The sequence below is a fragment of the Oncorhynchus mykiss genome, unplaced genomic scaffold, assembly GCF_013265735.2.
Source record: "Oncorhynchus mykiss isolate Arlee unplaced genomic scaffold, USDA_OmykA_1.1 un_scaffold_266, whole genome shotgun sequence".
Classification (NCBI taxonomy): Eukaryota; Metazoa; Chordata; class Actinopteri; order Salmoniformes; family Salmonidae; genus Oncorhynchus; species Oncorhynchus mykiss.
The window spans coordinates 189,369-212,651 of NW_023493722.1; the positions used below are offsets into that span (position 1 = coordinate 189,369).

The window sequence follows — 23,283 nt, forward strand, 5'->3', positions numbered from 1 at the left end:
TATGACATCAAATCAAATAAAAATAAAATAAGTGATATGTAAATGATTGGCAAAAGGCTCCAACCACCCAAGTCATAGACTGTTCACTCTGCTACCACACGGCAAGCGATACGAGAGCACCAAGTCTGGGACAAAAGGCTCCTTAACAGCTTCTACCCCCAAGTCATTAGACTGCTGAACAGCTTCCACCCCCAAGTCATTAGACTGCTGAACAGCTTCTATCCCCAAGCCATTAGACTGCTGAACAGCTTCCACCCCCAAGTCATTAGACTGCTGAACAGCTTCTACCCCAAAGTCATTAGACTGCTGAACAGCTTCTACCCCAAAGTCATTAGACTGCTGAACAGCTTCTACCCCCAAGTCATTAGACTGCTGAACAGCTTCTACCCCCAAGTCATTAGACTGCTGAACAGCTTCTACCCCCAAGTCATTAGACTGCTGAACAGCTTCTACCCCCAAGTCATTAGACTGCTGAACAGCTTCTACCCCCAAGTCATTAGACTGCTGAACAGCTTCTACCCCAAGCCATTAGACTGCTGAACAGCTTCTACCCCCAAGCCATAAGACTGCTGAACAGCTTCTACCCCCAAGCCATTAGACTGCTGAACAGCTTCTACCCCCAAGTCATTAGACTGCTGAACGTTAATTAAATGGCCACCTGCACTATTTGCATTGACCCCCTTGGTTATTGATGTATTTTTCTAATTGTTTTCCACTGACTCTCTTGAATTGGCTCGATGCACACTCACTACACTCTACCCACACATTCACTGTCCGACTTTCACACTAGCTGCTGCTACTGTGTTTATTATCTATCCTGATTGCCTAGTCACTTTTACCCTTACCTACATGTACATACTGTATTACCTCAACTACCTCGCACCCATGCACATTGACTCGGTACTGGTACTCCTTGTATATAGCCTTGTTATTGTTATTGTGTTACTATTTAGAAAATATTTTCTTACTTTTTAACTCTGCATTGTTGGGAATGGGCTCGTAATAAAGCATCTCACAGTTGTTTTCGGCGTATGTGACCAATACGATTAGATTCTCATCTGAACAAATGAATGCTCTCGTTGTTATAATGAGGAATTTATTTAAATAATTTGGTTTTCCTTGAAGATTTGAATGGGCTGAGAAAGCCTTTCGTGATGGATCTAGACAATCTGGTGAAAAGGGAGGGTTTGCGACTCTTCTCTTCAAGTGGGAAGGACGATGCGATATCATAAATTCCCTCTGGAGAAAAGGAGCCATGAGATGTTGTCATCGTCTCTGCAACGAAAGACCATCCAGCATGCCATCAATTTACATTTTTACTCATTTATCAGACACTCTTATCCAGAGAGACTTACAAGGAGCAATTAGGATGAAGTGCCTTGCTCAAGAGCACATTGACAGATTTTGCCTCGTGAACTCAGGGATTCTGAACCAGCAACCTATCGGTTACTGGCCCAACCTCTTAACCCACTAGGCTACCACCCAGCCCACAGTACAGTATGTCATAGGTAACAACTCAGAGGAGTACAACGTCTTTCCAAATGAATTAGTGGAATGGTAAAGGGATAATGTCTCAGTCTTGACTGAGCAGCAGCCTAAACAGCAGCAGGGCTTACCTGTAAAGTACACAGTAGGGGAAATGTTCTGAGGCTGGTACTCCAGAGACTCTTGAGGACAGTGGTCCTTTCTAACTTTCTTGGAACCCTGGTTGGTGGGAAAAGGCACATTAAAACAAACTGAAATGTTTTCGATATCTTAAAGTACAGCATATCAACTGCAAAGAACCAGTGCAATGCCATGACACAAAGAATCATATAAAAGGTCAACAGCAGTGTTATTCATGAAAGATGTATGTGTACTATACCTTTGTGTTAAAGGTGAGGACCTGCTCTCCAGTACTGCTGATGGTATCCCTTTCCAAATCAAACACGCCTTCTACAATGTCACTGGTGGCCACGCTGGTAGCGGACTCAAAATAACATTTAGCAGTGGCTTTGGTGATCATTTGAAGAATGACCATGCAAGTAGAAGTCTTTGGATCGTTCTGGACTGAAACATCAAAGTTGATGTTTTCATACTCATCTGACCACTGTCTCAGGAAGCACTTCACTGTCTCTTCAGCAAATATCTGGAGAAGCTGAGAGGAGAGCTCCTTGGATATGGCACATTGTTCATTTCCCCATTTCAGCCTTGAAAGAATGGAGTCTGAAGCACTTTTGGCTGCTTCCAATGTTAAGACCTGTGGAGTGCTGTGGCTGTCCTGAAGGGCTATCACTTTATCCAACAATTCATGGCTGAAAATGTGGATGGTCCAAGTGGAAATGATTTTTCTCAATTTCCTAACAGCAGATCGGAGGTCGTCAAGATGTGAAGCACCCTGTCCATTTTCCTGTGTGTTCTCAACACTTTCCACCATAATGTCCACTACCACCCCAGCAGCTTGCCTGACTTTGTCCACAAAGGTTACAGGAAGTAAGTCCTCTGTGTGAAAGAAGTCCTCAATGATTGTGTTTCTAACAATGGGAAAGTCAATCTGAGCAGGAAACTCAGTGGGGATGGGAGTCCCGGGTAAAGCAAAGTGCCATTTCGACTGCCTTAATTTTGAAGTAGGTGTTAGAGAGATGGAGGAGCGTGAAGAAGAGGTATTTCTTGTATTTGGGCTGTCAGCACTCCTACAACGGATCGTGCCAATATCCTCCAGCATGGATCCTGAGAGCTCAGTGGTTTTAGGTAGTAATTTGTGCGGAATGTCCACACAGGCATCGTTTCCACCAGGTGTAACACTGCTCTGGTTGACCTCAAGATGGCCGAGACTTGCTCTTTGTGAAGCAGGACTGCTTTGATATGTAAATATTTGGATTGAACCAAGTGTTGTGTCTGATCTTTGAAGATCTTTTCTGAGAAACTCCGTAATCTTACTTTGCAGACTGTAGTAGATGTTACGAGCAACAGACCAGATTCTTTTCTCAGAAACCTGTCCAGTGGTGAGCAGGGAGGTTCCAGATACCATGTCAGATGATTGGGTGGTCTGGGTGAGCTCCTGCTGGTCTTTCACCATGGTTTGTATAATATCAGTAGATGTGGTGGATGTAGATACAGACTGGAGGTACTTATCTGTTGTACCTTCCTCCGCAATGTTAAATGATCTAGAGATTACCTCACTCACTCCTTTCTCAGCTTTGGTTTGGAACTCATGACTAGAACGTTTTTGGAGGCTCTTTGTTGAAAGACTGTGGGAAGATGCAATGCCTTTGGAGGCAGCCGTGCTGCAATCTAGACTTACTGGAGAGGTTCGCTCAGGAGAACCTTGGAGACGTTCAAACATGTCTTCACATGGTGTTGGGGACCTTGACAAGGAGATGTCCTTCAGCTGAGACAGAACACCACCTACCAACATGTTGACCTCAAGGGACATATCAGATATTTTCTTTCCTACTGTGGAGAAGCAAGGTGCATTTGATGCCTGATCCTCGCATGAGGTCAAGATTGTTGAAATGACCTCTTTGGTACTATTGGTCAGTAGAGCCTCGTCTGTTTCAGTCCAGAGAAGTTTTGAACACTCGCTGACACCCCTGTGTAGAGCCACTTCAAGGTTCAAACTGTGAAAGTGAGGCACACTCTTACTAGCTTGCCTCAAGTCCTGGCTTGCCAAACAAATGTGCTCCTTAGTCCCAAGATGTCCAGAGTCCTCTGTGGGTATATGACTAGACATTCTGCTCAGCATGTCTGACCTCCGCTGATGAATGATGAAGTCCTTTAATGTCTTCTGAATATTGTTATATAAACTAGTGGTAGCAGACCAGATCCTGCTCTGTAGCTTTTGTGCATTTTCCTGGAGGTCAGGTTCTCTCTCCTCTACTTCTGCAGGTTGCGCCGAGCTCTGCAGGTCTTCCACAAATGTTTCAATGATGCCAAAGGCAGCAGAATCCGCACAAATATCCTTTGACCATGTGTACTGGTTTTGAATGGAACAAGACCTGGATGCTACAGAATAAGCAGGCTGTGCACTAGTTAAGCTACTGGTGGACTTTTTAACTAGGAACTCACTCACTGCTTGAGTGGCATTTCTCTTAAATTCCTCACTTGAGAGTTTTCTAATACAATCTAACAGACTGGTCAAAGAAGCTGTGGCCTTACTTCTGCTGTCCTCAATTTGACAGGGGAACTCACATACTATTGGTGATGAGGCCCTGGAATGGGCAATATCCCCAAGCTGAGCCAGAACACCCTCTACAAATTTCTCTCTCTCAATAGAGAAGCCTGATCCTTTTTCTCCAACAGTGTACAGGGCGTCCTCCTTTGACATTGCAGTCTTGTACAAGACCAGAAGCTCTGAGATGACTTCTTTGGTGCAAGTTGTCAGAAGGAGCTTGCTTTCTTCTGACTCAGTTTGTGCCCAAAGGAGTTTTGAGCTCTCACTTAGGCCTCTTTGTAAAGTAACTGCACCAGTGGACTCTGGCAACTGAGGCTCACTCTTACTGGGCCTATATTTCATGTTTAAGCAAGGAAGTGGAACTGTCTCCTTAAACTCAGCATTTTTGATGTTGTCATCAGATGTGACAATGCTCTTTAAGGCACATCGCTGAACCTTGCCGAAATAATCTTTCAAGTTGTTTTGGATGCTGTGGTAAATGTGAACAGCAGCAGACCAGGCACTCTTCTGTTGGGGACTCTCTTCAGATTCAGCCAAGGACTTCATATCTGACACGAAAGTCTTAACAACTACTGACGCTGCTGAGCCCACTGGGTGAATTGACTCTGTCTTTACAATGCCAGACAATGTTTGACCTGATACAGCACCTGTTAACTCAGACTGAACGACTGAACTAGGAAAGCTCAAACTACTGACTTTTTTGGCAAGAACTCCACTCACTGCTTGTATTGCTGATGTTTGAAACTCCCGGCTAGAGAGTTTTTGGATGCTCTTAGATGTGAGCGTGCAGGAGGAACCAGATTCACTAATATTGTAGCTGCTCTCGTATTTCCTTATCAGGGCATCAAGATCTTCAATGAAGCCAACATGCGATGCCAAAAACGTGATCTTGTCCTTCAGATCTTCCAGCAAATTCTGTTGGTTCTCGTCAACAAAGGCCACAATTGTGTCAGAGATGGTGGTCGTGACTGTTAGACTCTTGCTCTCTTGGTCAACTTTTTCAAGTTTAGCAGCCAGCTCTCTCACCATGCTCTCAGTCACCTTGGTCTGTGAGTCTCCCCTTACCGGTGTCACTAGAGAGGTTTGACTTGCGGAGGCACTCTTAACGACCATTGATAAGGCCGACTTGACATCTTTAGCCATCTCTGTCATTACAGCAGGGGTTAGCATCATAGAGCCTGCACTTCCAGATGGAGAATTGGACATGCATGCAAGTTTGGAGAGAGAACCTTGCAGGCTGTCCTGCACACAGGTGACGAGGGTATCCTCTGAGACACCTAAGAGGACTTGTAGCGTCTCAGAGTTGGTTGTTTTCTTCTGCACATCAGACAGAGAGGTTAGAGTCCTTGGGGAAAAAAACGCAGAAATCATCAAAGTCAAACAAATAATATGTAAGGCTGTGATGCACATTCAGTGTGTCAAATACATCTGCACCATTGAAAACAATGAGGAAAACGCTGCTGTTTCTCTGAGAAAAAACCTTAGTGTGATGTCAGCCTAACTGCTTAATTTCTAAAGCCCAATAAAATGTATTTTGTATAAGTCATTTGTATTGAAACTGGCCTGTAGATATCCTGCCAATATCTATCCTCTACAAAAATCCAAATTGCTATAAACTTCAAATACTGTAACATCTAATAACTTCAAGGACAATCATAAATACAAGGCAGTTTGAAGAAATGTTAAAGGGAAATTTCTAAATGTTTCAACTTCATATTCATCATCTCCAGCACCACCCCAACATCAGCATATGTGAAAAATGGGCATTTCTATGTTTTGTGGTAAAAAAGAAAGAGGAAGATAAGTGTTTTCTATGACATCATCAACCAATTAGCAGGCAATGCCTACTCCATAATTGGTTAAAATCACACGATGCACACTGATGATGTCATTAGAATCTAGAGCTGAGCATTTAACCAACATTTTTGTTATTTTTCGGTTTTTAAACAACTAATTGACCGACGTCGGCTCAATTATTTGAATTCCATATAGTTAATTTTTTTCTTCTTCTGTGAGCTCGATGCTCAGTTTCTGTAGAGATAAATCAGATCAAGCACGAACTATGCAATGTAGTAGGGAGTTGTAGTTTCCAACAGGCCAATATTCTACATAGTTTAGCACAGAAAATACGGCAATTAATTCCCATAATCCATTGCACGCCCACTTGCTTGTCCACTCTGTGTGGAGCAGATACGGAAACCTCATTGACTGAGACGGAGAGACGAGAGAATGCATGAGAGAGATAAAAAGCAGTTGCGTTGCGAGGATTCTCTACCTGGAAATACATGATCTAAGTGATTGACAGTTGGTGTTCAGCGGTCATAAAAGTAGGTCTTATTTACTTAGAAGAACTACTAAAATAGTGATTTTGTCAGACAGGATAAGCAGCAGCTCTATAGAGATGAGTTGATGACTTGGAATGAAATAATAAAGTCATCAAATAAATATTTTATATTAGAAAGTAAATGATGGTTGATAAGTCATAAACAGTAATGGACAGTCACTACCATCATGGGACTTTTATTCATTGTTTTATTATGTGTTGTTACAGCATTCAACACACATAATCCATAGTGCATTCAATGTCTAAAAAAAGTATTGAAATCCAAAACCGTGATTATTTTTTAAATATTTGAATCGAAACCAAACCAACCTCAAAAAGCACTAATTTCTCAGCACTATTGGAAACAGTTACGTCCCTCTATATTTTTTTTACTACAAAGCATGGAAATGTGTAATTTTCACATATGGTGATGCTGGAGATGAATACGAAGTTGTTAAATTTCCCTTTAAGAACATACCTCATGGCCCCCTTGGGCAGGTAGCTTCCACTGCCCAGACTGCCCTTAGTCAGGTAAATCTCCTTGAACTTAAGTTGTGATTCCTGCTCTTCTTCCTCTTCCTGCTCCATACAGTTGGAGGAAGGGTAGGGAGTCGGGATGCGAAAGCTATTGTAAGACTTTCGACTGCCTGGCCTCTTAGGTACACCAGCCTCAGTAAATCTCACGCGGGACTTGGTGTTAGTCTTATCGTCTAACAGACTGGTGAGTGACGCTGTGAGAGATATCTGTGACAATGGAGAAGAGGCAGCATCTTGGATGCCCAGTAGTTCGTAAAGACCTGGGATGATGATCTGCATCAGCTTGTCCGATAAAAACTGGACAATCCTCAGACACAAGCCGGCAAGCTGTTGTTTTGTCAGCTGTATTCCAGAAACAGAAGAAGTGTTTTAAAATGTTGCATAGTGCGTCTTTCAAAAGCTTATGAACAAGGTTAAACATTAGGCAGAGTTTTCATGGTAATCTGATTAAATTGTCAGTAACATGATCTTACCGGGTCAAACATACCCTCACGAATCCCCCTCCATTGCCTGAAAACAATATTGTTATAAATGTTGTCATATCAGGATGCGTGGCAGAATAGTTTTTATTTAATTATTTGCCTGATCGTGAAGTTATACTTGCTTTGTGTCAGTTGTTTTGGCAAAATTGCAATGTGACAACTTTTCTAGCACTGAACATTTTTTTCAGATTGATCAGTTTCTAATTTGATCCTATTTCCTTGAAGGTGTGATAGTACCAAAGAAAACAGAACATACTTCTCAGTTAGGTTTTGAAGGAAGTCCATAAGTGTCAGATCTTCTGTGGTTTCTATCAGTGAGGTTGCTCTGCTCCTGGTAGAATTGCTCTGCTCCTGGTAGAAATGTAATTATATTGCAAATAATCAAACTTAATATACAACAAATATCACACTGAAATAATTATTAACTGTTAGAGAGTGGAGGAGCGTTGGCAACGTTGGACAAATTTAAACAACTGCAACACAACAGAGATGGTTGTGGTACGTCAACATTGCCAATGATAGCATCACTATAACATTTTATTGGATTAATGTTGTAATATGAAATGACAAGGTCAACTTACCATCTCATTGACAGCTTCAGAGGTCAGGTGGTCATCCATCACACAGACAGGCAGGTCTAGAGACTGGGACAAGGCTCTATGGTCATATCCAGGAGAGAATGGAAACATCAGAGCAGTCCCAATGGCAGAATCTAACCACTGTCTTCATGTCAAAGACTCACTCACTCATTTGCTTTGTCAAACCTACCCCTTAGAATGACTTCGATATTAACACTGAATATATTTTGTTATTAAGAGATCTCTCAATAATAATTCTCACAATAGCATATTGGTAGTAGTCAGTGACATATTAAAGCTAAGCAGGGCTGGGTGTAGTTAAAACCCTGGATGGGGTTCGATCCCGGGCTGAGGTGCTGCCTATAGTTTTTTTCTGAAAGTGTATATAATGTTGAAAATCTGACATGGTTTCAAAGGTACAAATTCAACCTATTTTATAACAAGGTTTGGCTATGCTGAATTTAGTTTACAATGATGACATCATCCTGTGGTTGAAATTTCACCCTCAAAACAGCAGTTAGGCCTATACCCCATTATATCCACCAGGCCTCCCCACACACACACTCTATATTTTACCAATATATATGCAGCCCACCAGCCCTAAAGCATGAACATGTTTTTTTGCTAGAAAATGTGGATTAAGAGAAGCAAAATGATCATTTTCGCTAGTTTCAACTAAATAGAAGGGCAACAAGACATTGACAAACTTTGACATATCTGCTTTCACCGGGATTTAAAAACCAAGGCTTTCCGAAAATGTTTACCTCAGCCAGTTTAGAACCCAGGTGTGTCTACAAAACACATGTACTCCTCCATAAGGTTCATGGGTTCCCTATTGTTTTATCCCAGTACAAGAGGGGCAACTGGATTCAGGATTAAACACAAGCAGTCTTTAAGGTATATCTTATTACAGTTTAGGCCTACCTTATTATTTTCTTCCATCTGGCAAAATCATTTTAAGGAATGAAATCTGTTTTGTTGCTAGTATTATTAGTAACTGTAGGAAAATACAGCTGTAGAGTACAAGAATCAGCTACTTTCTGAAGGGCAGCCAAGCTCATAAGCAATTTGGAACCTACAGACAATTATGACAAAATTGGAACGCATAAATGCATCACAAACGCCTTGTGGTCACATGTTATTTTAGGGCGTGGCTCCGCATTCGTGACCGGTTGTCTTAATGTCATTAAGCAACAACAACAAAAAAAACATAAATAGCTACTACAATTTCGAAACATGATTTTGTCATCAGTTCAGTACCATTTGTTTGATTTTGTGGACCCACGACTAGACTTTATCCATGTTAGCTAGTTGCTAGCGATGCTAGTCAGCATAGGCTGCTACGTGATAAACAGTTCGCGTTAGCGAATTAGCTACCTAGCTAGCCAGCCTAACAAGCTGTCAAATCCAGTGGGAACCGATGCAACCCTGCTGCCAAATAAGGGCTAGCTCGATGACCCGTGGTAACAGTGAGGTCCCCATGAGTTTCAAGGCTTTAATAAGTGCTATCGTGCAGAAAACGCGAATAAAATACTGGTTGATGAGCTAGCTAAGTTAGCAAGACGGGTATGACCGTTAACAGCGTGCATGCACAAATGCATGACGACACATTGAATATAAGTGAAGCAGGCATGCAGAACGAGATCGCCCCACCAAGCCAGATAGTAGAGGGGTGCAACAACGCCGGTACACAGAGGCATAGCTCATACAATTATATTTTGTTCCAGTCAATGACAATACATGTTGAAAAATAAATACCTGCGTCAAATATATGGCATCGCATGCTAGTGAAAAGATAGCTTGCATGAATTTTTTTTTTTAAATCCAGTGACCACTAGATGTCCTCGTATATCCACATTTAGATCAAATATACTTTATTTTTCATCAGTACTGTGAATGACAAGCCCACTGAATCTAGTTTAATAATCTTTATACTCAGCAGGTAGAGGCCTAGGTACTTCAAATCAGTGCTTAATTTGAGCAGGATCATGCCAGAACAGGATCCGGCACCTTTCCATTCTGGACTGTTTTGTTCCGGAACATACTTGGCCGAATCCGGTACCTCTCGTGCCATGAAAAATAATTTTCACTTTTTGCTATGTAACAATTATAATAAAAGCGATCAAAGTTCGAGTTGCCTCTTCGTCAATTATCCTGCTCCCTCATCTCTCCAGAGTTGCACTTCATCATTTGTTTCCTTATAGAATCATAGCTGCATGAAGGGTTCTGGAGGAATTTTCTAAAGTTACGGAATTACTGCTGTCTGTTCAGAAATAAATTAAATCATTCAGAATAGCCTAATACGTCATGAGAAGCCCTATAATTTAGCTACAGAGGACCAATAGCTTCTTTTTTTAAATAGCCTAGCTGCGGATTGTAGCCCAATAACAAAGAATAGCCTACAGTCGGGAACGCGAGGCAAATCTGTCAGTGAAAAAACAGCACGCAGACAAAACAGGCCTTTTGCAATATTTCAAATACAATCGAGGGAAAACACAGGTTGAAAAGCAATGACTCTTGCTGAAAAGATAAGACTATGCTGTAGACTACCAAAATATTTGATCAAAACCCAAACATTGTTTTACAAAACAGAGAGAGAGAGATAGGCTTTTGACACGAGCGCATCGACAATCTCCAGCGAGTGAGCTGCGCATCATTGGGTGAGTCAGTGAAACTGGAAAGCATTTTTAGGACTAATTTCCTCCTCATATTGTAGCCTACTATATGTTTCTCCACAAACCTAGGCCTATAGGCTATTGATGGATTCAAGACAAGGTCGTTTTTATTGATCTCAGATACTAAGTTTGTCAGTGTCAAAGTAGCCTGCCATTTCGATCATTTGTGCGGATTAAAAAAAGATAATGCCAAAGTCTCCAGTCATGTAAAAGGATGTAGAATTGCATGAAATGCGGTTTTAAAAAGGCCAACACTTTCCCGGACCCTAGGCTACTAAAAATGTTCCCCATGTGTGCACCTTCTATAAGTGGCTCTACCCAAATGTGATGATATCAAATCAAATGTATTTATATAGCTGATATCTCAAAGTGCTGTACAGAAACCCATTCTAAAACCCCAAACAGCAAGCAATGCAGGTGATGATATGCGTTCAATGCTCTATTACAAAAGGTGATCTTTTTTCTCATGAGTTCTGGTACCACAGAACCCCCCCTCTAGCACCCACTCTTTGTTCTAGCACCTCCCAATTTACAAATTAAGCTCTGCTTCAAATTTTTATTTTACAAGGCAAGTCAGTTAAGAACAAATTCTTATTTTCAATAAAGGCCTAGGAACAGTGGGTTAACTGCCCTATAGCAATAAGGCACCTCGGGCTTCCCTAGTAGCGCAGTCTAAGGCACTGCGTAGTACTAGCTGTGCCACTAGAGATCCTGGTTCAAGTCCAAGCTCTGTCGCAGCCGGCTGTGACTGGGAGACCCATGGGGCGGCGTACAATTGGCCCAGCATCATCCGGTTTAGTGGAGGGTTTGTCCCGGCAGGGGTGTTCTTGTCCCATCACGCACTAGTGACTCCTATGGCGGGCCAGGCGCAGTGCACGCAGCAGTGCACGCTGACACGGTCGACACCACTTAACCTGGAAGCCAGGTTCCAGGTTAAGCGGGCATGGTGTCAAGTGTGTGGCTTGGCTTGTGTGGCTTGGCTTGGCTGGGTTGTGTTTCGGAGGACTCTCTCCTCTCCCAAGTTGTAGCAATGGGACAATTGGATACCACTAAATTGAAAAAAAAAAAAAAGTCACCTTGGGGGTTTGTGGTATATGGCCAATATACCACACCTCCTTGGGCCTTATTTCTTAATTGTACACAATTGGACACTTTTACAATTATTGTGTGGCTTTTTGGCTCCTTGTGTTTCCAATCTTCTTCCTCTGGCAGGATTACTTCCACGTGCAACTGTCAGACGACAAGCAGGTGAGGTACTTCCTGGAGCTGAGCTATGCTGGTGCCATCCTTCGGGACAGCTGGGTCCTGACAGACGTTGGCATCACCCCTAGCAGTGCATCACCCCTAGCATCTGCTGCCTGCTGAAGGTACCAGCCGAACACCTAGCTGTTTCTACCCGTGCTTGAAAATGCATATCAAAGTGAGCTGGCTATTGCTTGAAACAGCTTCATACTATCATTAACATAAAGTGTTTCAGATATAGTGTGGTGATATATAGTATGGGGATATACAGTGCCTTGCGAAAGTTCAATTGGGCCGAATACTTTCGCAAGGCACTGTATATAGCATGGTGATATACAGTGTGGTGATATATAGTATGGTTATATAGTATGATTATATAGTATGGTTATATAGTAGGATTAGGTGATTTAGTTAATTCAAACAGGAGCCATTAATACAGGTAACGAGTGGAGGACAGAGGAGCCTCTTAAAGAAGAAGTTACAGGTCTGTGAGAGACAGAAATCTTGCTTGTTTGTAGGTGACCAAATACTTATTTTCCACCATAATTTCCACCATAATTTGCAAATAAATTCATTAAAAATCCTACAATGTGATTTTTCTGGATTTGTTTTCTCATTGTCTGTCATAGTTGAAGTGTACCTATGATGAAAATTACAGGCCTCTCTCATCTTTTTAAGTAGGAGAACTTGCACAATTGGTGGCTGACTAAATACTTTTTTGCCCCACTGTATAGTGTGGTGGTATATAGTATGGTGATATATAGTATGTTGAGGTCACCCTGCTTGAGACTTAAAGTAAAATTGCCCTTGCTCAACCAAGACCATGGTTATGGTAGAGTGATTGGTTAGTAAGGACACTGCTTTATACCGAGACCATGGTTATGGTAGAGTGATTGGTTAGTAAGAACACTGCTTCGTGAGTGTGAAGTGTTGTTGTACAGAGGTCCCTGGGTACATGTCCAGAGCCAGACAGGGACAGAACTCACTCTGTTCCACAAAGTTCTGTGGAAGATTTGCTAACAAAGGAGAGTGGTTATGTATCTAAGTACAAATGTAACCATCAGAATAATGTTTATTTGTGTTCCTTACTCCTTACTTACACATCCCATCATTGACATAGTCAAAGCCAGACCTTCTGTCTGTCTCTCCTTCTTGCTGGTTGACTAGAGTGGAAATCTATAGTATTGTATGGTTGACCTGGGATAGAGCTGAAATGTGGCCCGATGTAGTGTTGCCTTTGTACCAAACACCCTTACAGTCATAAACCTTTTCCCCATGTAATCGCCTCGACCTCAGTCTGGTGTTCGCTAACAGTATCTGAAGAGTCTGTATACCCAGTGGTGTATAGTACAGTAGAGCACAGCAGAGTACAGTAGAGTACAGTAGAGCACAGCAGGCCGTATAGTAGGAGAAGAAGAGGCCCTTTGGGTTCATTGAAATACATATTCATAATATTTCTGTTAACAATTTAATCTGCACCCAGATTAGTGTTCAATTTAATTTTCACCCAGATTAGTCTTCAATTTAATTTTCACCCAGATTAGTGTTCAATTTAATCTGCACCCAGATTAGTGTTCAATTTAATCTGCACCCAGATTAGTCTTCAATTTAATTTTCACCCAGATTAGTCTTCAATTTAATTTTCACCCAGATTAGTGTTCAATTTAATCTGCACCCAGATTAGTGTTCAATGTGATAGAACAAAACTCAGTACAGCACATGAATTAGAAAATGTTGTTACAAATTTGTGCCACGAGATGGTGGTAGATTATAAATTTAAATAGCATGGACATTTGATTTGTCTCTGGATAGAAATTGCCCTTGGGCACAGATCAGTTTACTCTCACCAAATCCTAACCTTTACCATTAGCAGTAAAAGCACAAACCAGACCTAAGATCAGTGCAAAGGAGCCACTTCATCTTACCCCTGTAATTATATGACTCCTAACTTATATATACTGAGTGTACCAAACATTAGAAACACCTTCCTAATATTGAGTTGCACCCCGCCTTTTGCCATCAGAACAGCCTCAATTCGTTGGGGCATGGAATCTACAAGGTGTTTGAAAGCGTTCCACAGGGATGCTGGCCCATGTTGACTCAGTGCCGTGACGGGGGGAGACCCTCTCAGTCTTGGGCACTGTGTTTCTCCTGAGTACGTCTGTGGCCAGGCTCATGACCCTGGTGTCCCAGCAGTGTGGGCTTCCCGTCAGCTCCTTCAGACTGAGCTCTCCCACCGTCCTGCAACTCTACGACTGCAACCGGCTGCACGACTACGCCATTGACCTGGGTATGGCCTTCCTTGTGCAGTAGATCAATGGTCCTCTGGCTCAACACCTTATGGATGTAACACAGAGACAAATGGACTGTATGGAACACATTCTTGGTTCATGGCAACCAGGAGGACAACCTGCATGTGTCTCTGTCTCCCAGGGGCTACTCTACGGTTGGACACCTGGGATGGATGGGCGGAGTTCCTCAGAGGCTGCTTCCTGGGACACAGACTGACCGTCCAACGACACCTGTCTAGGGAGAGACCTGTGATGAGGTCAGAATACACATCTACACACTGAACTGTATGATAGACTTACTATCAACAGTGATGGTACTGAACCTTTATATAGCTTACAATGATAGTACTGACCCTGTATATAGCTTACAATGATGGTACTGAACCTTTATATATCTGCATCTGTCCTCGTGCTCCTAGACCTTAGTGCTGCTTTTGATACCATCGATCACCACATTCTTTTGGAGAGATTGGAAACCCAAATTGGTCTACACGGACAAGTTCTGGCCTGGTTTAGATCTTATCTGTCGGAAAGATATCAGTTTGTCTCTGTGAATGGTTTGTCCTCTGACAAATCAACTGTAAATTTTGGTGTTCCTCAAGGTTCCGTTTTAGGACCACTGTTGTTTTCACTATATATTTTACCTCTTGGGGATGTTATTCGAAAACATAATGTTAACTTTCACTGCTATGCGGATGACACACAGCTGTACATTTCAATGAAACATGGTGAAGCCCCAAAATTGCCCTTGCTAGAAGAATGTGTTTCAGACATAAGGAAGTGGATGGCTGCAAACTTTCTACTTTTAAACTTGGACAAAACAGAGATGCTTGTTCTAGGTCCCAAGAAACAAAGAGATCTTCTGTTGAATCTGACAATTAATCTTAATGGTTGTACAGTCGTCTCAAATAAAACTGTGAAGGTCACTTCTAGGTTAGACTACTGCAATGCTCTACTTTCCGGCTACCCGGATAAAGCACTAAATAAACTTCAGTTAGTGCTAAATACGGCTGCTAGAATCCTGACTAGAACCAAAAAATGTGATCATATTACTCCAGTGCTAGCCTCTCTACACTGGCTTCCTGTCAAAGCAAGGGCTGATTTCAAGGTTTTACTGCTAACCTACAAAGCATCACATGGGCTTGCTCCTACCTATCTCTCTGATTTGGTCCTGTCGTACATACCTACACGTACGCTACGGTCACAAGACGCAGGCCTCCTAATTGTCCCTAGAATTTCTAAGCAAACAGCTGGAGGCAGGGCTTTCTCCTATAGAGCTCCATTTTTATGGAACGGTCTGCCTACCCATGTCAGAGTTGCAAACTCGGTCTCAACCTTTAAGTCTTTACTGAAGAATCATCTCTTCAGTGGGTCATATGATTGAGTGTAGTCTGGCCCAGGAGTGGGAGGGTGAACGGAAAGGCTCTGGAGCAACGAACCGCCCTTGCTGTCTCTGCCTGGTCGGTTCCCCTCTTTCCACTGGGATTCTCTGCCTCTAACCCTATTTCAGGGGCTGAGTCACTGGCTTACTGGGGCTCTCTCATGCCATCCCTGGAGGGGGTGCGTCACCTGAGTGGGTTGATTCACTGATGTGGTCATCCTGTCTGGGTTGGCGCCGTGTCATGGCGGAGGTCTTTGTGGGCTATACTCAGCCTTGTCTCAGGATGGTAAGTTGGTGGTTGAAGTTATCCCTCTAGTGGTGTGGGGGCTGTGCTTTGGCAAAGTGGGTGGGGTTATATCCTTCCTGTTTGGCCCTGTCCGGGGGTGTCCTCGGATGGGGCCACAGTGTCTCCTGACCCCTCCTGTCTCAGCCTCCAGTATTTATGCTGCAGTAGTTTATGTGTCGGGGGGCTAGGGTCAGTTTGTTATATCTGGAGTACTTCTCCTGTCCTATTCGGTGTCCTGTGTGAATCTAAGTGTGCGTTCTCTAATTCTCTCCTTCTCTCTTTCTCTCTCTCGGAGGACCTGAGCCCTAGGACCATGCCCCAGGACTACCTGACATGATGACTCCTTGCTGTCCCCAGTCCACCTGGCCGTGCTGCTGCTCCAGTTTCAACTGTTCTGCCTTATTATTATTCAACCATGCTGGTCATTTATGAACATTTGAACATCTTGGCCATGTTCTGTTATAATCTCCACCCGGCACAGCCAGAAGAGGACTGGCCATCCCACATATGCTCTCTCTAATTCTCTCTTTCTTTCTCTCTCTCGGAGGACCTGAGCCCTAGGACCATGCCCCAGGACTACCTGACATGATGACTCCTTGCTGTCCCCAGTCCACCTGACTGTGCTGCTGCTCCAGTTTAAACTATTCTGCCTTATTATTATTCGACCATGCTGGTCATTTATGAACATTTGAACATCTTGACCATGTTCTGTTATAATCTCCACCCGGCACAGCCAGAAGAGGACTGGCCACCCCACATAGCCTGGTTCCTCTCTAGGTTTCTTCCTAGGTTTTGGCCTTTCTAGGGAGTTTTTCCTAGCCACCGTGCTTCTACACCTGCATTGCTTGCTGTTTGGGGTTTTAGGCTGGATTTCTGTACAGCACTTTGAGATATCAGCTGATTTTCGAAGGGCTATATAAATACATTTGATTTGATATAGCTTACAATGATAGTATTGACCCTGTATATAGCTTACAATTATGGTACTGACCCTGTATATAGCTTACAATAATGGTACTGACCCTGTATATAGCTTACAATGATAGTATTGACCCTGTATATAGCTTACAATAATGGTACTGACCCTGTATATAGCTTACAATTATAGTACTGACCCTGTACAGTGCCTTGCGAAAGTATTCGCCCCCCTTGAACTTTGCGAACTTTTGCCACATTTCAGGCTTCAAACATAAAGATATAAAACTGTATTTTTTTGTGAAGAATCAACAACAAGTGGGACACAATCATGAAGTGGAATGACATTTATTGGATATTTCAAACTTTTTTAACAAATCAAAAACTGAAAATTGGGCGTGCAAAATTATTCAGCCCCTTCACTTTCAGTGCAGCAAACTCTCTCCAGAAGTTCAGTGAGGATCTCTGAATGATCCAATGTTGACCTAAATGACTAATGATGATAAATACAATCCACCTGTGTGTAATCAAGTCTCCGTATAAATGCACCTGCACTGTGATAGTCTCAGAGGTCCGTTAAAAGCGCAGAGAGCATCATGAAGAACAAGGAACACACCAGGCAGGTCCGAGATACTGTTGTGAAGAAGTTTAAAGCCGGATTTGGATACAAAAATATTTCCCAAGCTTTAAACATCCCAAGGAGCACTGTGCAAGCGATAATATTGAAATGGAAAGAGTATCAGACCACTGCAAATCTACCAAGACCTGGCCGTCCCTCTAAACTTTCAGCTCATACAAGGAGAAGACTGATCAGAGATGCAGCCAAGAGGCCCATGATCACTCTGGATGAACTGCAGAGATCTACAGCTGAGGTGGGAGACTCTGTCCATAGGACAACAATCAGTCGTATATTGCACAAATCTGGCCTTTATGGAAGAGTGGCAAGAAGAAAGCCATTTCTTAAAGATATCCATAAAAAGTGTTGGTTAAAGTTTGCCACAAGCCACCTGGGAGACACACCAAACATGTGGAAGAAGGTGCTCTGGTCAGATGAAACCAAAATGTAACTTTTTGGCAACAATGCAAAACGTTATGTTTGGCGTAAAAGCAACACAGCTGAACACACCATCCCCACTGTCAAACATGGTGGTGGCAGCATCATGGTTTGGGCCTGCTTTTCTTCAGCAGGGACAGGGAAGATGGTTAAAATTGATGGGAAGATGGATGGAGCCAAATACAGGACCATTCTGGAAGAAAACCTGATGGAGTCTGCAAAAGACCTGAGACTGGGACGGAGATTTGTCTTCCAACAAGACAATGATACAAAACATAAAGCAAAATCTACAATGGAATGGTTCAAAAATAAACATATCCAGGTGTTAGAATGGCCAAGTTAAAGTCCAGACCTGAATCCAATCGAGAATCTGTGGAAAGAACTGAAAACTGCTGTTCACAAATGCTCTCCATCCAACCTCACTGAGCTCGAGCTGTTTTGCAAGGAGGAATGGGAAAAAATGTCAGTCTCTCGATGTGCAAAACTGATAGAGACATACCTAAAGCGACTTACAGCTGTAATCGCAGCAAAAGGTGGCGCTACAAAGTATTAACTTAAGGGGGCTGAATAATTTTGCACGCTTAATTTTTCAGTTTTTTATTTTGATAAAAAAGTTTGAAATATCCAATAAATGTCGTTCCACTTCATGATTGTGTCCCACTTGTTGTTGATTCTTCACAAAAAAATACAGTTTTATATCTTTATGTTTGAAGCCTGAAATGTGGCAAAAGGTTGCAAAGTTCAAGGGGGCCGAATACTTTCGCAAGGCACTGTACATACTGTATTACCTCAACTACCTCGCACCCATGCACATTGACTCGGTACTGGTACTCCTTGTATATAGCCTTGTTATTGTTATTGTGTTACTATTTAGAAAATATTTTCTTACTTTTTAACTCTGCATTGTTGGGAATGGGCTCGTAATAAAGCATCTCACAGTTGTTTTCGGCGTATGTGACCAATACGATTAGATTCTCATCTGAACAAATGAATGCTCTCGTTGTTATAATGAGGAATTTATTTAAATAATTTGGTTTTCCTTGAAGATTTGAATGTGCTGAGAAAGCCTTTCGTGATGGATCTAGACAATCTGGTGAAAAGGGAGGGTTTGCGACTCTTCTCTTCAAGTGGGAAGGACGATGCGATATCATAAATTCCCTCTGGAGAAAAGGAGCCATGAGATATTGTCATCGTCTCTGCAACGAAAGACCATCCAGCATGCCATCAATTTACATTTTTACTCATTTATCAGACACTCTTATCCAGAGAGACTTACAAGGAGCAATTAGGATGAAGTGCCTTGCTCAAGAGCACATTGACAGATTTTGCCTCGTGAACTCAGGGATTCTGAACCAGCAACCTATCGGTTACTGGCCCAACCTCTTAACCCACTAGGCTACCACCCAGCCCACAGTACAGTATGTCATAGGTAACAACTCAGAGGAGTACAATGTCTTTCGAAATGAATTAGTGGACTGGTAAAGGGATAATGTCTCAGTCTTGACTGAGCAGCAGCCTAAACAGCAGCAGGGCTTACCTGTAAAGTACACAGTAGGGGAAATGTTCTGAGGCTGGTACTCCAGAGACTCTTGAGGACAGAGGTTCTTACTAACATTCTTGGAACCCTGGTTGGTGGGAAAAGGCACATTAAAACAAACTGAAATGTTTTCGATATCTTAAAGTACAGCATATCAACTGCAAAGAACCAGTGCAATGCCATGACACAAAGAATCATATAAAAGGTCAACAGCAGTGTTATTCATGAAAGTGTACTATACCTTTGTATTGACCTGCTCTCCAGTACTGCTGATGGTATCCCTTTCCAAATCAAACACGCCTTCTACAATGTCACTGGTGGCCACGCTGGTAGCGGACTCAAAATAACATTTAGCAGTGGCTTTGGTGATCATTTGAAGAATGACCATGCAAGTAGAAGTCTTTGGATCGTTCTGGACTGAAACATCAAAGTTTATGTTTTCATACTCATCTGACCACTGTCTCAGGAAGCACTTCACTGTCTCTTCAGCAAATATCTGGAGAAGCTGAGAGGAGAGCTCCTTGGATATGGCACATTGTTCCTTTCCCCATTTCAGCCTTGAAAGAATGGAGTCTGAAGCACTTTTGGCTGCTTCCAATGTTAAGACCTGTGGAGTGCTGTGGCTGTCCTGAATGGCTATCACTTTATCCACCAATTCATGGCTGAAAATGTGGATGGTCCAAGTGGAAATGATTTTTCTCAATTTCCTAACAGCAGATCGGAGGTCGTCAAGATGAGAAGCACCCTGTCCATTTTCCTGTGTGTTCTCAACACTTTCCACCATAATGTCCACTACCACCCCAGCAGCTTGCCTGACTTTTTCCACAAAGGTTACAGGAAGTAAGTCCTCTGTGTGAAAGAAGTCCTCAATGATTGTGTTTCTAACAATGGGAAAGTCAATCTGAGCAGGATCTTCAGTGGGGATGGGAGTCCCGGGTAAGGCAAAGTGCCATTTCGACTGCCTTAATTTTGAAGTAGGTGTTAGAGAGATGGAGGAGCGTGAAGAAGAGGTATTTCTTGTATTTTGGCTGTCAGCACTCCTACAACGGATCGTGTCAATATCCTCCAGCATGGATCCTGAGAGCTCAGTGGTTTTAGGTAGTAATTTGTGCGGAATGTCCACACAGGCATCGTTTCCACCAGGTGTAACACTGCTCTGGTTGACCTCAAGATGGCCGAGACTTGCTCTTTGTGATGCAGGACTGCTTTGATATGTAAAGATTTGGATTGAACCAAGTGTTGTGTCTGATCTTTGAAGATCTTTTCGGAGAAACTCCGTAATCTTACTTTGCAGACTGTAGTAGATGTTACGAGCAACAGACCAGATTCTTTTCTCAGAAACCTGTCCAGTGGTGAGCAGGGAGGTTCCAGATACCATGTCAGATGATTGGGTGGTCTGGGTGAGCTCCTGCTGGTCTTTCACCATGGTTTGTATAATATCAGTAGATGTGGTGGATGTAGATACAGACTGGAGGTACTTATCTGTTGTACCTTCCTCCACAATGTTAAATGATCTAGAGAGGACCTCACTCACTCCTTTCTCAGCTTTGGTTTGGAACTCATGACTAGAACGTTTTTGGAGGCTCTTTGTTGAAAGACTGTGGGAAGATGCAATGCCTTTGGAGGCAGCAGTGCTGCAATTTAGACTTACTGGAGAGGTTCGCTCAGGAGAACCTTGGAGACGTTCAAACATGTCTTCACATGGTGTTGGGGACCTTGACAAGGAGATGTCCTTCAGCTGAGACAGAACACCACCTACCAACATGTTGACCTCAAGGGACATATCAGATATTTTCTTTCCTACTGTGGAGAAGCAAGGTGCATTTGATGCCTGATCCTCGCATGAGGTCAAGATTGTTGAAATGACCTCTTTGGTACTATTGGTCAGTAGAGCCTCGTCTGTTTCAGTCCAGAGAAGTTTTGAACTCTCGCTGACACCCCTGTGTAGAGCCACTTCAAGGTTCAAACTGTGCAAGTGAGGCACACTCTTACTAGCTTGCCTCAAGTCCTGGCTTGCCAAACAAATGTGCTCCTTAGTCTCAAGATGTCCAGAGTCCTCTGTGGGTATATGACTAGACATTCTGCTCAGCATGTCTGACCTCCGCTGATGAATGATGAAGTCCTTTAATGTCTTCTGAATATTGTTATATAAACTAGAGGTAGCAGACCAGATCCTGCTCTGTAGCTTTTGTGCATTTTCCTGGAGGTCAGGTTCTCTCTCCTCTACTTCTACAGGTTGCGCCAAGCTCTGCAGGTCTTCCACAAATGTTTCAATGATGCCAAAGGCAGCAGAATCCGCACAAATATCCTTTGACCATGTGTACTGGTTTTGTATGGAACAAGACCTGGATGCTACAGAATAAGCAGGCTGTGCACTAGTTAAGCTACTGGTGGACTTTTTAACTAGGAACTCACTCACTGCTTGAGTGGCATTTCTCTTAAATTCCTCACTTGAGAGTTTTCTAATACAATCTAACAGACTGGTCAAAGAAGCTGTGGCCTTACTTCTGCTGTCCTCAATTTGACAGGGGAACTCACATACTATTGGTGATGAGGCCCTGGAATGGGCAATATCCCCAAGCTGAGCCAGAACACCCTCTACAAATTTCTCTCTCTCAATAGAGAAGCCTGATCCTTTTTCTCCAACAGTGTACAGGGGGTCCTCCTTTGACATCTCAGTGTTGTACAAGACCAGAAGCTCTGAGATGACTTCTTTGGTGCAAGTTGTCAGAAGGAGCTTGCTTTCTTCTGACTCTGTTTTTGCCCAAAGAAGTTTTGAGCTCTCACTTAGGCCTCTTTGTAAAGTAACTGCACCAGTGGACTCTGGCAACTGAGGCTCACTCTTACTGGGCCTATATTTCATGTCTAAGCAAGGAAGTGGAACTGTCTCCTTAAACTCAGCATTTGTGATGTTATCATCAGATGTGACAATGCTCTTTAAGGCACATCGCTGAAGCTTGCCGAAATAATCTTTCAAGTTGTTTTGGATGCTGTGGTAAATGTGAACAGCAGCAGACCAGGCACTCTTCTGTTGGGGACTCTCTTCAGATTCAGCCAAGGACTTCATATCTGACACGAAAGTCTTAACAACTACTGACGCTGCTGAGCCCACTGGGTGAATTGACTCTGTCTTTACAATGCCAGACAATGTTTGACCTGACACAGCACCTGTTAACTCAGACTGAACGACTGAACTAGGAAAGCTCAAACTACTGACTTTTTTGGCAAGAACTCCACTCACTGCTTGTATTGCTGATGTTTGAAACTCCCGGCTAGAGAGTTTTTGGATGCTCTTAGATGTGAGCGTGCAGGAGGAACCAGATTCACTAATATTGTAGCTGCTCTCGTATTTCCTTATCAGGGCATCAAGATCCTCAATGAAGCCAACATGCGATGCCAAAAACGTGATCTTGTCCTTCAGATCTTCCAGCAAATTCTGTTCGTTCTCGTCAACAAAAGCCACCATTGTGTCAGAGATGGTGGTCATGACTTGCCCTGTTAGACTCTTGCTCTCCTGGTCAACTTTTTCAAGTTTAGCAGCCAGCTCTCTCACCATGCTCTCAGTCATCTTGGTCTGTGAGTCTCCCCTTACCGGTGTCACTAGAGAGGTTTGACTTGCGGAGGCACTCTTAACGACCACTGATAAGGCCGACTTGACATCTTTAGCCAACTCTGCCATTACAGCAGGGGTTAGCATCATAGAGCCTGCACTTCCAGATGGAGAATTGGACATGCATGCAAGTTTGGAGAGAGAACCTTGCAGGCTGTCCTGCACACAGGTGACGAGGGTGTCCTCTGAGACACCTAAGAGGACTTGTAGCAAGTCAGA

General features: G+C 42.9%; 1 protein-coding gene, 1 long non-coding RNA gene and 1 pseudogene across 4 annotated transcripts; 1 reads left to right on the plus strand and 2 right to left on the minus strand.

The window, feature by feature from the left end:
* Nucleotides 1–596: 596 nt before the first annotated feature.
* LOC118948927 lies at nt 597–21,076 on the minus strand. 3 transcript variants are annotated; one of them, XM_036973549.1, is made up of 3 exons: nt 19,696–21,076; nt 19,455–19,542; nt 18,921–19,113 (listed from the first exon to the last, which is right to left on the minus strand). In XM_036973549.1, exons 1-3 carry the CDS (start codon nt 20,878–20,880, stop codon nt 18,935–18,937), a joined length of 1,452 nt encoding a protein of 483 aa, XP_036829444.1. In that variant the 5' UTR covers nt 20,881–21,076; the 3' UTR covers nt 18,921–18,934. The 3 variants fall into 3 exon arrangements, 1 of the variants encoding a protein (XP_036829444.1); XR_005042218.1 differs by lacking the exons at nt 18,921–19,113; nt 19,455–19,542; nt 19,696–21,076 and adding exons at nt 597–1,275; nt 1,617–4,386; XR_005042219.1 differs by lacking the exon at nt 18,921–19,113 and adding an exon at nt 599–1,275 and having other exon boundaries at nt 19,455–21,076.
* Nucleotides 7,757–9,689, minus strand: LOC118948932. Its single transcript, XR_005042225.1, has 3 exons — nt 8,998–9,689; nt 8,077–8,152; nt 7,757–7,846 (listed from the first exon to the last, which is right to left on the minus strand). It is a non-coding gene; the product is annotated as an uncharacterized LOC118948932 (long non-coding RNA).
* Nucleotides 13,584–23,283, plus strand: part of LOC110515169 — a 72,302-nt pseudogene continuing 62,602 nt past the window's right edge.

Coding starts and splice junctions, on each gene's coding strand:
- LOC118948927 (XM_036973549.1), bottom strand. CDS start 20,880: ATGGTGAAAGACCAGCAGGAGCTCACCCAGACCACCCAATCATCTGAC. Junction 19,543..19,695: donor GAGAGCAGGTCAATACAAAG/GTATAGTACACT, acceptor CCCACCAACCAG/GGTTCCAAGAATGTTAGTAA. Junction 19,114..19,454: donor CCCTACTGTGTACTTTACAG/GTAAGCCCTGCT, acceptor CTTTCGTTGCAG/AGACGATGACAATATCTCAT.